The sequence below is a fragment of the Lichenostomus cassidix genome, chromosome 10, assembly GCF_008360975.1.
Source record: "Lichenostomus cassidix isolate B80296 chromosome 10, HeHo_3.0, whole genome shotgun sequence".
In the NCBI taxonomy this organism is placed as follows: domain Eukaryota; kingdom Metazoa; phylum Chordata; class Aves; order Passeriformes; family Meliphagidae; genus Lichenostomus; species Lichenostomus cassidix.
This window is the reverse complement of record NC_139491.1, coordinates 14,922,646-14,935,528: the sequence shown is the minus strand read 5'-3', so window position 1 is coordinate 14,935,528 and position 12,883 is coordinate 14,922,646. Positions and strand designations below refer to the sequence as shown.

The window sequence follows — 12,883 nt, the reverse complement described above, 5'->3', positions numbered from 1 at the left end:
AAGATGTGGCCTCAAGATGCACCAGAGGACATTTCGGTTGGACATCAGGAGAAATTTCTTCACAGAAAGGGTGATTAGATACTGGAATGGGCTGCCCAGAGAGGTGGTGGAGTTCCCGTTCCCGGAGGTGTTTAAGGAAGGACTGGATGTGGAACTTAGAGCTCTGGTTTAGTTGACAGGGTCGTGTTCAGTCGTAGTTTGGACTCAGTGATCTGTGAGGTGTTTTCCAACCTAATTCATTCTGTGGGATTTCCTCAGAAAACTTCCTCAGCCTTGCTACCGCAGGCCTCCTTCCTACGTTCTCTCCCAGACCTGTGCCGTGGCAGGCGCGGCCCCTGCGGACGGCAAAGCCCCTGGGCGGGCAGGGCCTCTGGCAGGGCAGGGCCCCTGGGCGAGCACGGCCCCTGGGCGGGCAGGGCCGCCTCCCGGAGCCAGGCGCGGGCTGCAGCTCCAATGGCGCGGTGCGCTGCCGGGCACGGCCCCTCGCCGTGACACACCGCCGCCGCGCTGGCGCCGGGCCCGGACAGAGGGGTGCGGGGAGGGCGGTGAGATGGCGGCGCTGCTGCGACGCGGAGCGGCCGGTAACGCGGGGCGGCAGCGCGGGGCGGCAGCGAGAAGGGCGGAGGATGGGCGGTGGGAAGGCGGGCAGCGGTGGCAGGGTCGGCACGGGCTGGCCGCGGGTCTCGGTGCCCGCCCCGGCCTGGCGGATCAACCCGGGCCAGCCTCCCTCGCAGGCCAAACGACACTGTCGCTTCTGGAAGTAAAACCAAGGTCTCCCGATCCAATTGACGGGCACGTTAGCAACTGACAGTAGCTGGCATGGGGTAAATTACAGAGCAAACTCCAAACTTAAGGCGCAAGGGGGAGTTTGTCTTTTTTGAGGTGCGGTTTGGAGGTCGAATTCAAAATAACTTGCTGTTCACGATAATAACCTATACTGCTCACTCTCGTAGTAGTAAGGGCAGGTTAAACTCACGATACCTACACCACAGTTGTACTTGGCAGCCACAGACCAGGAGAAAAGTGAATGAGAGGCTCAACGCTGTCAGTGACCGATCAGTAGCATAGTGGGAATACAAAACCCCCCTGTATGACTGCACTTTGCTGGAGGGAACCAGAGCTGCAGCACAGCGAGCCTGTTTCCATGAGCTGTGGAGCCCATCTAATTCCCAAAAGTCCCCTCCAGCACACAGCAGAGCAGCTCGATGGATAACCTAAGCTCAGTTGGCTTCCAGAGTTCCCTAGATGCTCACACCACCTTGACACTGCTGGGATTTAAGAACGGCCACACTATGCCCTTTCTCCATTTGGTCCAGAGAGGGAACACACAGCCCCTGTGTGCCACACTCCCTATGGCGACAGCATCGTGTCCGTGCTTTGGGAGTTCTTCTCCACCTGAAATGGTAGACAGCAGTGCCCAGTGACAAGGTTCTTACTGCACCCCACTGGTGTAAAACCTTCCCATAGAGACCATGACTGAGTTCAGTCAGATTTGGCTTGTGTTTGATTCCTTAGTTTCCTTGATTAAGTCAGTGAACACTGCTCCACGTAAGAAGCAAAAAACAAGCTTATGAATAAACATTTGAAGGATGAGGATCTCAGTTTATGGGGTACTGCAGACTTGTTGCTTTATAATCTGCGCTGTTACAGAATGCAATCCTTACTTGGTACAACTGTATGTTTAAACTCCAGTGTGCATCATTCTAGTAGATCAGTCAACTGATCCCAAATAGATCTAAGTCCCAAATAGATCAATTGAAAAATATTCTTCAAATGAAGCTGAAGAAGGTTATGTACTGTGGAACTTGTTTTGTGATGTATATATAAATACAAGTGTTTCTTTCCTGGAAACATGGAATTGATGGGGTTTCAATCTGAAGTTTGCTGAAAAGCTTTCTTTTTCATTGCAGAGTCATTTTTTGATTATTGGGTTAGAAGAAGAGAATTTTAAGTAATCTATATAGTTACTGATCTAGATAATGCAAGATAAACACAAATGCATTTTGTTTAATCTCAGTCAGTTCAATTATGGATTTAAGATTAATTCTCTGTATGCATCTGACTAGAGCTAGGATAAATTCACGAGACTTCACAGAATAAATGCTCATATAAGGGGGCATTTAAGTATCTTTGACTTTACAAGAATCCTAGGAATATTCTTAACTTTTTCAATCTATTGTCTTCCCAGGAAATACCACAGAAATCAAATATTTCTTGGGCAGAACCCAGAAGAAAGCATTTTCTATATTTTTTTCTACTGCTTCACTAATAGCTGAGTAACAGTCTGTGTCTTTGTCAAATTATTTGAAATAGAAAAAATAGATTACAATAACTATATAGTCATATGCCCTGGGTGAAGTGCAGCAAGAATTACAGATGGCAGATGTAAAAAAAATGGGAAAATCTTTGCCTTTCCCATCAGTAAAGACTGCTTAAAAAAAGAAAAATCTACATTAGTAGTATTTCTATTGAACTGCAGTCTGTTAATATTTGGAAGAAAGAATAAAACAGTAAAGGGCTCTGGAAACATAACAAATTATATAGTAAGTGATCCTTCTCTTTCAAAGGCTTTTCTCATTTGGAGAATACTGCTGTCCTCCAAGTGGAAAAATATCTCTTGCTTCAGCAAGAATAGAATCAGGTCTTAAGAAATTACAGTACTGAGCTACTTCAGCAGAAGCTTAGGTGCACAGAAAAGACTGTATAGCAGATTTTTGGTGGGGTTCTTACTTTCTGTTACACATTTATTTACTCTGGTTAACTGTCAAACCCTATACTAGTTACTTATCCATGTCTTTATTATGCCACCTAGTTCCTGCATGTTTGTTATTTCATTCATTATAGACATTGCACAGTACTGCTTCCTCAGGGAATTACGTGGCTCACCCTGATTCAGCTGCATTGACATGGCAAGTGTTTCTACAAAATAGTTTCAGCACTGACATTTGAAAAACCAGAATTTTTCTTTGTGTAGAAGTTTCTAGGGGATTTTTTTTTAACATGTAAAAAGTTGAAAAGCAGTTGCTGTCCTATACCAGTATAATAGCCTAAAGGTAACAAGTGAAGAATTGTCCAGAACTTCTGGCAGTGATGAAGGAGATGACAGGATGGACTGTGTGAAATCCTGGCAAGAAATACTGTAGGGCAGTTAATTGCAGCACTGGACAAATTTCTGGAAATATTTAATGTAGGATGTTGATTTAGTATCATCAAAAGACTGTGAAGGGACTCACTTTTGTGATACTAAGTCCTTGGTAATATGCACATTGCATGTTATAATTTTAAGTGTCAAACACATGCAAACATTTCTTCTTCCATCCAGCACCATGCTCAGAAATGCTTAGATTTAAGGACTCATCAGTTACCTTTGTGAAGAAAAAATAACTGGTAGCTGTACAATCTTGAATTCCTGTGGAATGGTAGTTCTCAGTTTCATACAGTAAAGCAAAGCTGATTAATTACAGCTATTACTAACCTTACAGAGTACCAAGAGCCCAGCCAGGCTATCTATTCTCAGTGTGTTGAAAAGCATCCAGAATCTCAGTGCATCAATGGCACAATCGCTTAGCAAAATAGCACAATTGTGACTTTAAAGCAAAGAATGCCTCAAAGACTTCCAAAATGCTGAGATGCCTCCAGCTTGGCCTTGAGGCATTGGGAACTTTGACTCAGGCTACAGCAAACTGGCATGAAATTAAAATGTGGCTTTTTAAAATATATCCTTTAATCTAATTCTAATTTTGGTGCTAGAAACAACTGATACTATCACTTTGTCCCCACCCCCAACCCCTCCAGATTCTAGTACTCTGACATTAATTTTTAATGTAATTCATTTGTAAGTATCCTTATTTTATATCTTTCCTTTTCTTTGTGGGTTTTATTTTGTGTTTGCTATAATTTTGAGATGTACAAGCATATTCTAATTTCTTTCTCTATTATGTGAGAAGCTCTGAAAAATTCAAGTCACTCTTAAGTTGACCTTTATAATTGATCATGTATTCCTCTTTTTAACAGGCACATGTAAAGATTTACACCAAATTTGAGTCTGCTTTGGGTTTTGGGGTTTTTTTTAATATACTTCTAAATATTTATTTAGTCTCTGAAAAAAAAATGTTCATTGAGCTGTTAGTACTGCAGAGTAACTGTTTCCTTGCTCTCAGTCTACCCTGGGCATGGCACAAGGGTGTGCCACTGACATGGCAGCTCTGCAGGCCTTTAAGGGGGAAAGAGTGGATCCCGATACTTTCTCAAAAGCATCGTGTCAAGTGCTATTCACTTTTTTTCAGGGCTTCTTAGCAGATTGCAGACTTCAGCTCCCACAATACGAACTCTATCATCATCATCAAAGTCCTTTTCACAAAACATTCCGAGCTGTTTGTGGAAACTGGGCCGACTGAATCATGTGGCAATTGCAGTGCCTGATTTGGAGAAAGCTCAGTCCTTGTACAAAGATGTGTTAGGAGCCCAGGTGAGTGAGACTGTTGCTCTTCCTGAACACGGTGTCTACACTATTTTTGTGGAGCTGGGAAATACCAAGCTGGAACTTCTACATCCTTTAGGAGAGAAAAGTCCCATTGCAAGCTTTCTGCAGAAAAACAAGACTGGAGGAATGCATCATATCTGCATCGAGGTATTTTAACATAATATTTTATGTAATAAGATAGATACATTAAAGGATGCATATTTTAATATGTTTGACCTGTGTCAAGAAGTAATATGTAAAGCTTTCATATTTATGAAAAATTATATTTCATAAGAAGAAGTCTAAAACGTGCCTTTTATTTCTGTTTTGGAAATCACAGTTCAATTTCATTAGCTACGTGACAATTTTTTCCTCTTTCATGCTATAAAGATTGAATTGGGGAACAAAGGGCTAAGTAGCCATTGTGGAAGAGTGGTGAGGTTGCAGTGTTGGACAGGTGTCAACTTCCTCACATAAAAGGATGTGCAATGGCAAAAGAGAAAGTTGTAGGTTTAAGCTATGGCATAGTTTAGATTTAGGAAGTCAAAAAAGCCTGTCAGTTGTGCTTATCAAACAGCAGTAAAGCCTCCGGAGTTCCTTCTGTCCTCTTCTTCCTTGCCATCACAGAGATTGGTCTGGAAGTACAAGGGATGTGAAGGTGCTGGGTGAAGTAGTTGCCTTATTTAGTATACTCATGTTTAAGTGTATGTTTGATGCAAAACCTCATGCTGCTGCCTATGATACATATTTATCTCTGTGTGAAAACAAATGGACAATTATAGACTAATATACACAGAGAAAAAAAGCAATTCATTGTTGACCTGCTGTTTAAGTGGGACTGTAAAACAGATCTGGTCACTACCATAGTCAATCAAAAAGATTGAATCGGCCTCCTCCCATTTTCATCCTCCTCAGAATGGAAAATCTTACCATTTCAAAGATAAGTAGTCTTGTAAGTTGAGCAAAAATATTTTTAATAAAAACTGTTAAAGAACTTCAGTGTCAATTGATTGTTCATTTGAAATTTAAAAGCATATTATGTAGAAATACCTTTTATGAACAACTTCCTTACAAAAAGCTGAATTGTAAAAATCCTTTCCGTACTGGAGAGGAAGCCTAACAAGTTTATCAAAATACTTTTAATTTCCTCTCTCTTATACAAAGGAAAATTTAGACAGATATTTTCATAAGCAACTTGTTTCAAAAAGGTAAGTATTTTAAGAAGAAATGCAATTATTCCTGATCAGTTATAATTGAATACCTGCAATGAAAAACCATGCTGGACACAGTAGAGTAAGAGAGCAATCCAAGCCTGGTGCTTTCCTAACATGGATGCAGCCAAAGGCTTTGCACTGTTCACTGTCACTCATCCTTGGGGATGCAGGAATTCACTGCAGCTGAGCCCAGCCTCTGTTCCTCTTCAGGCCATCTCTGCAGGACAGGAGCAGCAGCTGCAGTGGCTTTGCTGCTCGGGGAGAGAATCTGGAGGGGCCATGGCACATGTCACATGGGCCTTCTAGTTTAGATAAAACTTGACAGTTTTTCCTTTTTTATTTTTTAGCAGACGGGTAGTTGTGTGTAGGAAGAAGTGTAGTGAGTTTGGAATATTCATGAACAAAACTGCTGCAAATGGGTAGGAATTAGGTGGTATCTGTTCCTCTGAATTAAAACTAGGTATTTCCTTCTTCCCTACAATGGCATCATGAGAGTTTACTCACCAAATTATGTCCACTCACCTCAGTCTTGAGAAACAGCAATGCTGTTATTTTAATTCTAGGTCTTTATTGATATTGCCTATTGAATTTTCTATTGAGTGTTAATATCACTATTTCAAAAAATGAATGCATTTAAGTTTTTGGAAAATTCAAATTCCATTGGATGACATGACATCAGAACTTCAGATCACACTGTACAGTATAGGCTTGTTTTTGTTAATTACATATTTCTATAGGAAACTACACTGAAATATTGTATTAACAGCTATTATTACAGTTAAGTTCAATAGGAAAACCATGTCCTATTCTGGATATATTTTTGATTATTCCAAGCTTTTTTCCTTAGGAAACTTTATGAACTTTAACCTTCTCAGAAGGAGAATATATAAATGTAAAAGGGACTTTCCTTTTACCATCTGCCCACTGCCCTCCTTTTTCACCAGCATTTAATGAGTCAGTGCTCTGTCATCAACTATAAAGGGAGGCATTTTTCTTTAGTTATTGATATTTGGAAAGCAACATGATCTTCCTAGTAAAAGTAATGCAGAGTTTAGATTATTTATGGAGTCCTTATAAAGTAACAACATTAAAAAAAAATCAATGGGCTTTGTGCCTGAGTGATTTTAGTTTATTAATTTCTTAAATATAGCACAATCTGTTTCAATGGTATTTTATAAAATCTTCAAATAACAAATGCAAATGTCTGTAGTACTTTTATTTTTCAGACTAGATGTTTTTAAATGGTTTTATAACTTAGTTTATTTTCAGAATTATATTAGAACTTAGAAGTAACATTTCAGTGAGGAATCATGTTATTGCTCCTAAATGTAAAATCTGCATAATGCAGTGCAATATGTTAATTTGTGTGAACTGTATCTTTTTTATAAGGTTGATGACATAAAAGCGGCTATGACAGAACTGAAGAAAAAAAAGATACGAATATTGAGTGAAGAGCCAAAAATAGGTGCACATGGCAAACCTGTGATTTTTCTTCACCCAAAAGATTGCCATGGAGTCCTTGTGGAACTTGAGCAAGCTTGAGCTGTAATATTCATAAACACAACAATAGAAGAGTTGTGAAGTTCCTGAGTTGGTGCTGGGAATATTGATGTGGTATTCAGTCTTTACAAGTTCATTGTAGTTCCCATGGATTAAGTACAGCTTTTGAGTACTGAAATAGTGCTGCAGATTTAGGGTCTTTTTTTTATTGTTGTTGCTGATCTGATTTTCAGAATTAATATGTTGGCATTTCCTGAATTCTCTGTGATTCTAAAACACAAATACATGAGCTAAATTACGTATGTGCCATAGTAATTTATGTTTTGCATCCTGCTTGCAGCATGATTTTACCTCTGTAGCCACAGAAACTGTACAGTTTCTAGGTCAACCCACATTATTTTGCTCTACATTTCAGAGCAGAGACCCACTTGTCACTGACAACAATATAGTTTAGACATTTTCATTAAAAATAAAGGAAAAACAAACACTGTATTTTCTCTTTTCACCATTCACCATCTGTACTTCACACTGATTGATTGGTTCATGCAATAAAAAAATCCATATATTATTGTATGGGTGTCTGCAATCAGTAAATAAGTTTTTCTTGGCATAACAATTACTGGCAAGGAAGTTACCATGTATAAATCATCATTTAGTTGTTTTATGAACTCTCTGGATATGCAGGCAATGCAAGAAGAGAACCTGAAAAATTGTTTGCCTGACATATATTTCAGATTGTAACGCACTTGTGACATTTTAGTTTTTTCAGTTACGGATTTCTTTTCCCAAGCTTTATCCATAGAAGGGTATCTTGGAGAGACATGAACAAGCAATGATTAACCTTTTCACTTACTTTACAAATACGATTTTCCCATGCAAAAACGCTTACAAAATCAGTGGCAAACACACACTATGTAAGTCTTGCATCTATACATGGTTGTTAACATTAAAGACCTTGCCAGGATGCTGATGTCATAGGCTGCAGTCAGGTTTGTCAACTCATTTATGGACAGACCTCACTTTATTGGTGTGTGTTACCCAAGCAGTCTTTTCCTGATGCTTTCTTTTATAGGTTTGTTTTGACATTTCGGCTGTAGAAATAGAAGACTTGCTGTTTCTCTAAGTTTTCTTCAGCCTTAAAATGTCGTACTTTGCTAGCTTAACTACAATCTGAATTTTAAATTTTCCTACGTCTCTACATATACAGTGAGAACCTTCAGCTCAATATGAAGTAAGTTCATTTTAGTCTAGGAGAATTTTTACTTAATGGAATGGAATTATTTGCAATGTGTGTCATGTTTGTTGCTACAAAATACAAATATAATGTTGACCTGAGATTTAAACTTGTTTTTAAAGACACTTTTTAAAGACACTTCCTCATGAATTCTACTTCTGAAAAAAATCTCTACAAAGCCATGCCTTTTTTTTTAACAAGATAGTTTTGTACTCAAAATAAATGCTCCTTCCATCATATTTTAAGAAAAGCACGGCCTTCTAAAGGGTTCCTACATTTCATCAAATCACTGTCAAGAGGGTAGTTTGTGATCTAAACTGTTTGAATTTAGAAGTCCTAAGACTTATGATGGAAATGCAGAATGATATAATATTCCTGAAATATGATTCTGCCATTCCAGGAGACATTCTATGAGCAAGGCTGCTTTTGTCTTTTCATTCTGTCAAAGACAGGGAGGTACCTTTTTTTTGCAAAACCATCCTAGGAATGCCAAGACTAGAAGCCTCACTGGTTACATGTAAAGATAGTAGTGCAGAAGTCTTTAAACCTAATACCCTCAGTTTGGTGCAACAGAAATAGTCCTCCCTAGGTTCATTCTCCATTTCTTTGTCCTGACTTTTGTGTATGATATCTATCATCAATACACTCAGAGTAGTAGCCTGCGGTAGTACTAGGGAACAGAGATTTTTGGGTAAACAACACTTGCTACACCTGCTGATAGTGCTCCCTGTCTTATTGGCAGAAAGAGGCTTGTAACACTTTTTAGCTAGTAACCAGCAATTTTTGTGACTGACAGATACAGTGTTGCCTAATTCTAAGTCAGTCGATGTGTTTTGTTCATCGTATCTGAGTCATGTTCCTATCTCACTCACAGTTCATAATTTTCTTCTGACTACTCCTAAGGTGGAAGACAAGATATTATTTAAAAAAAAAAAACAACACCCCCCAGAAAAGAGAGTTTAGGTCTGTAAATTAGTTGATACCCAAAACTGGATCATGTTCTTACAAGTTCTTGTGATTTGATGGGATCAGACCCCCTTGCTTGTCTGGGTGTGTGCTACAGGATAGGAGAATTCCCACCTCTGGAGCTGTAGATGTGGAGAATAGCCAAGGGAGCTGGACAGCTACACTGAGAGAAGGTTCCTGTTCATAAGCTTAACTCCCTTAGATGTCAGTGGGAACAGAATCAGCCCCTATGAACTGTGTAGTGCTTCACCTGAAGGCAGGCAGCCTTCACAAGTCATTGTTCTGACTTACCAGGGGGTTGGGATGGGGCTTACTTACATGGGGCCAACTCTTTGTCATTTCCGTGATTGTAAGAGGGGGGTAACATCAAGAAACAGTGGAAATTCAGGGATGGTAACTGGGGAAGGAGAACTGTGATTTGCTCCTTTCAGTGGAGGGACATTTAACAATACACCCCTGTTGCACCATTGTACAACTTCTGGGAAGAGCAACACTGATTCAAATAACTGGAGCCTGATTATCTCAGAAGGGAATTAGGCTTTGACAGTGTTTCTTCTTTGCTTTTTGTCTCTTTGGTGTTTTTTTTAAACAGCAAAACTTTCTTTACTGATAATGTCAAGCTTCTCAGAAGATGATGTATTAATATTTTGCCAGTAAATTTTCTCACGCTTGTGCCATTTGTCAAGTGCAAGTTCCCTGTTCCAATCTCTCCATGTGCCTTTTTTCCCCCCTGAGCTGAAGCGTGTTCCCATTTTATGTTGCCTAAGGCAGACAAGACACATTTTTCTGGACTCCATCAACATTACTCAGGCAGCTAAAAAGCTCATAATTAAATTATGCAAAATATCTTTTTTTACTTCCTCTATGCAGCCCTCAAGTCACTTCTAGATGGGAGGAGGAGAACAGGCTGCAGAATGAATCCTATTCCTTTTGATGAGGCCAACCTAGAAGCAAATTCCAAAAGCTCAGAAAAGAACTAACTGCATGCTTTTAAAAAGCTAACCTTACAGTTTTGCAATTCTGCAAAAACTCTGGTCCTGTCATGCTTATTCTGCAATTAATGCACCCAAATTTCATTCTGCATTCCATTACTTTCATAATTGCCATATCAAGCTGAAGTCTTGTAGAAAGACCATGAAACATGGAGATGTTTACATTATCTAGTTGAGGTACTTATAGTAGGAGCTTTGAATTATATCCTTTACACTTCATTTGATTCTGTCCTTACAAGGAATTCTTCCTGTAGTGATCTGACATGGGTTTGTTGGACTCAGTTAATTAAGAGAAAGACTCAGAATTAATTGTTTCAATACTCAATTCTTTTACCAAAGCAGTTGCTATGTTGGCCAAATTATGAGGCTATCAAACAGAAAAAGAAGGTCATCAAGTTCAACCAATTAATTAATATGAAAATGGAAACTAACAACATATAAATTAATCAACCCAGTGCTGACATTTTACAACGGAAGACCTCACTGACTTAGGAATGCAAAATCTGTCACCTTTGATAAGCATTTTCAAAACACTTTGAACATTTTATGAAATGCATATTTATCTTATTGTGAAAGAGCAATGTTTGTATCCTATGATTGTATAATCCTTAAATAACTATAAAATTGTGTGAACTGTCTATTTTAATGTTCATTTGCACTGTCTTGCATATTGTTAAAAAGCATTGCTAACTTCAAAGTTTATAGCATATTCACAAATGAGAAGTTCTCATGTTTTAAAGTACTGAAGCATTTTGAAGCACATTTTGAAGCATTTCATGACTTTCCTGGATCTAATATAAAGTGGCCTTTTAACTGTTATGCTTTGATAACACAAAAATAGCAAATAGATACTGAAGTCTTCTATGAAGTAGATCTTTAATGAAGATTTTTACTTGTTTTTAATATTGTGGTTTTTTCAGTAATAAAGCCAGGTTTAAAACTTGATTTAAAGTTCTGAAGTAATTTTTAACTGCAGGCACCCTGAAACCATATGTGATGATGCAGTTTGCATTAAATAGGGGGAATATCCAACTCTGCACGTATGGCTGGCTTTTATGGAAATTATTTTTTCCAGAAATTGAAGAGTAAGAGAGGTATATTCTTGGACTGGTATCATGCACCCTATTTTTACCTTCCATTTTGGTATGTAATTTTCTGTAATAACTATCTGTCTGAGTCACTTTCTGCAAAATGAGGTAGAGGGAGAATGTTTGTTAGAAACTTAAATGAAAAATATTTAAAAAATATATATCACTCCCTTTGGGACCCGTGAAGTCTTTGAGAGGTCAGTTGTAGTACAATACTTGCAGCTGCAGTAACTTTAAAAAAAACACCTGCCATGTTGGGCTGGAAATACTGCTTTTGGTATGTTGCTAGAGCAAGTCAGACTTAATTATGTATATGAGGCTATTACATCGAGTTAACAATGTTGAGAATTAATAATATTAATTAAAACATCATTTGCCAAATGTTTAAACAACCCATCTACAAATTCTATCTGTAGATACACTGCAGTTCTGTGTAAAACATACATGCATTACAATTTGGGTAATGTTTTGAGTTCTCATTATCTTCAACAGAAAATCAAAATCAGTCAAATAATTAGGATGTAGAAAGGAACAGATGGGAAAAGTCACCGTAGAAAACCACGATAGAAAAATAGCCTCTTACTAGAAAATATAGAGTCTTAACAAAAATCTTAACAACAGCTAAACTAAAAACAAGACTAAAAAAGCCCCACAAAATGGTGTTTCCATGAAGGGCTTTGCATGTACACGGAATGTGCCTTGATCTAACACCTGGTAGAGCTCTCACAGGGCCAACAAACACCCACCAAGCTGAGCACAGCCGTCACAGCAAACACTGATATCTAGCTGATTGGAATGCTATGTAATTACATTGGGACAGCTTTTCACTCTTGCTTTAGCTGCAATCTCCAATTTACATACTTAGGGGCAAAGCCTGTCATAACTGCCCTAAGATAGGTGTTTATATATAGAAAAGATATAGTGGTTTCTAATAAAAGGCCTGAGGAACCAACTGTGTTTATCATTCACGGTAAGAAATGTTCTTGGAAAAACCCTCTTCAGTGAGCTTTTAAACACTACACATTGATTCCTACCTTTTTAAACTTTAGGGGTGGATCTATGTATTATCTATACGGGGGCACAAAAATCATGATTTGTTCTCATAAATCTGGCCGAGTGATGGAATGTGACTGAGTCCAGTGCTGTTCCCTGGTGTAATGTTCAAACTCGCGGTGTTGGTTGCACTTGAGCACCTCAAGCAATAGGGAAAGGTGAGGTCATTACCTAGCAGGATTACATGGCATTCAGGAAAGTAATTCACAGAGAAGGGCTGTGGAGACTCACAGAAAACAGGCTCAGCTCGGGCCCAGCGCCGCAGCAGGTCCCTGGGGGTGCAGTGGCCTTGCCGAGTGGCACAGCGGGATGCAGCTGTCCAGCACACAGCGCTGGCACAGCCTGCTCGGGGGCTCGGCTGGCCGGGGGGCCGC

The 12,883-nt window shown here is 39.0% G+C and overlaps 1 protein-coding gene across 2 annotated transcripts; it reads left to right on the top strand.

Annotated features, from left to right (window-relative positions):
* The first annotated feature begins 404 nt into the window (after window positions 1–404).
* Window positions 405–11,313, top strand: MCEE (methylmalonyl-CoA epimerase). 2 transcript variants are annotated; one of them, XM_085070806.1, is made up of 3 exons: window positions 405–581; window positions 4,287–4,630; window positions 7,066–11,313. In XM_085070806.1, the coding sequence occupies exons 1-3, from the start codon at window positions 551–553 to the stop codon at window positions 7,216–7,218; spliced, it is 528 nt and encodes a 175-aa protein (XP_084926932.1). In that variant the 5' UTR covers window positions 405–550; the 3' UTR covers window positions 7,219–11,313. The 2 variants fall into 2 exon arrangements, with proteins under 2 accessions (XP_084926932.1, XP_084926931.1); XM_085070805.1 differs by lacking the exon at window positions 405–581 and adding an exon at window positions 927–1,130.
* Window positions 11,314–12,883: the final 1,570 nt, after the last annotated feature.

Excerpts from the sequence above, each read along its gene's own strand:
- MCEE (XM_085070805.1), top strand. The coding sequence starts at position 1,091 with ATGACTGCACTTTGCTGGAGGGAACCAGAGCTGCAGCACA. Across the intron at positions 1,131-4,286 it reads GGAACCAGAGCTGCAGCACA|GGCTTCTTAGCAGATTGCAG; the intron begins GCGAGCCTGTTT and ends ACTTTTTTTCAG. Across the intron at positions 4,631-7,065 it reads TGCATCATATCTGCATCGAG|GTTGATGACATAAAAGCGGC; the intron begins GTATTTTAACAT and ends CTTTTTTATAAG.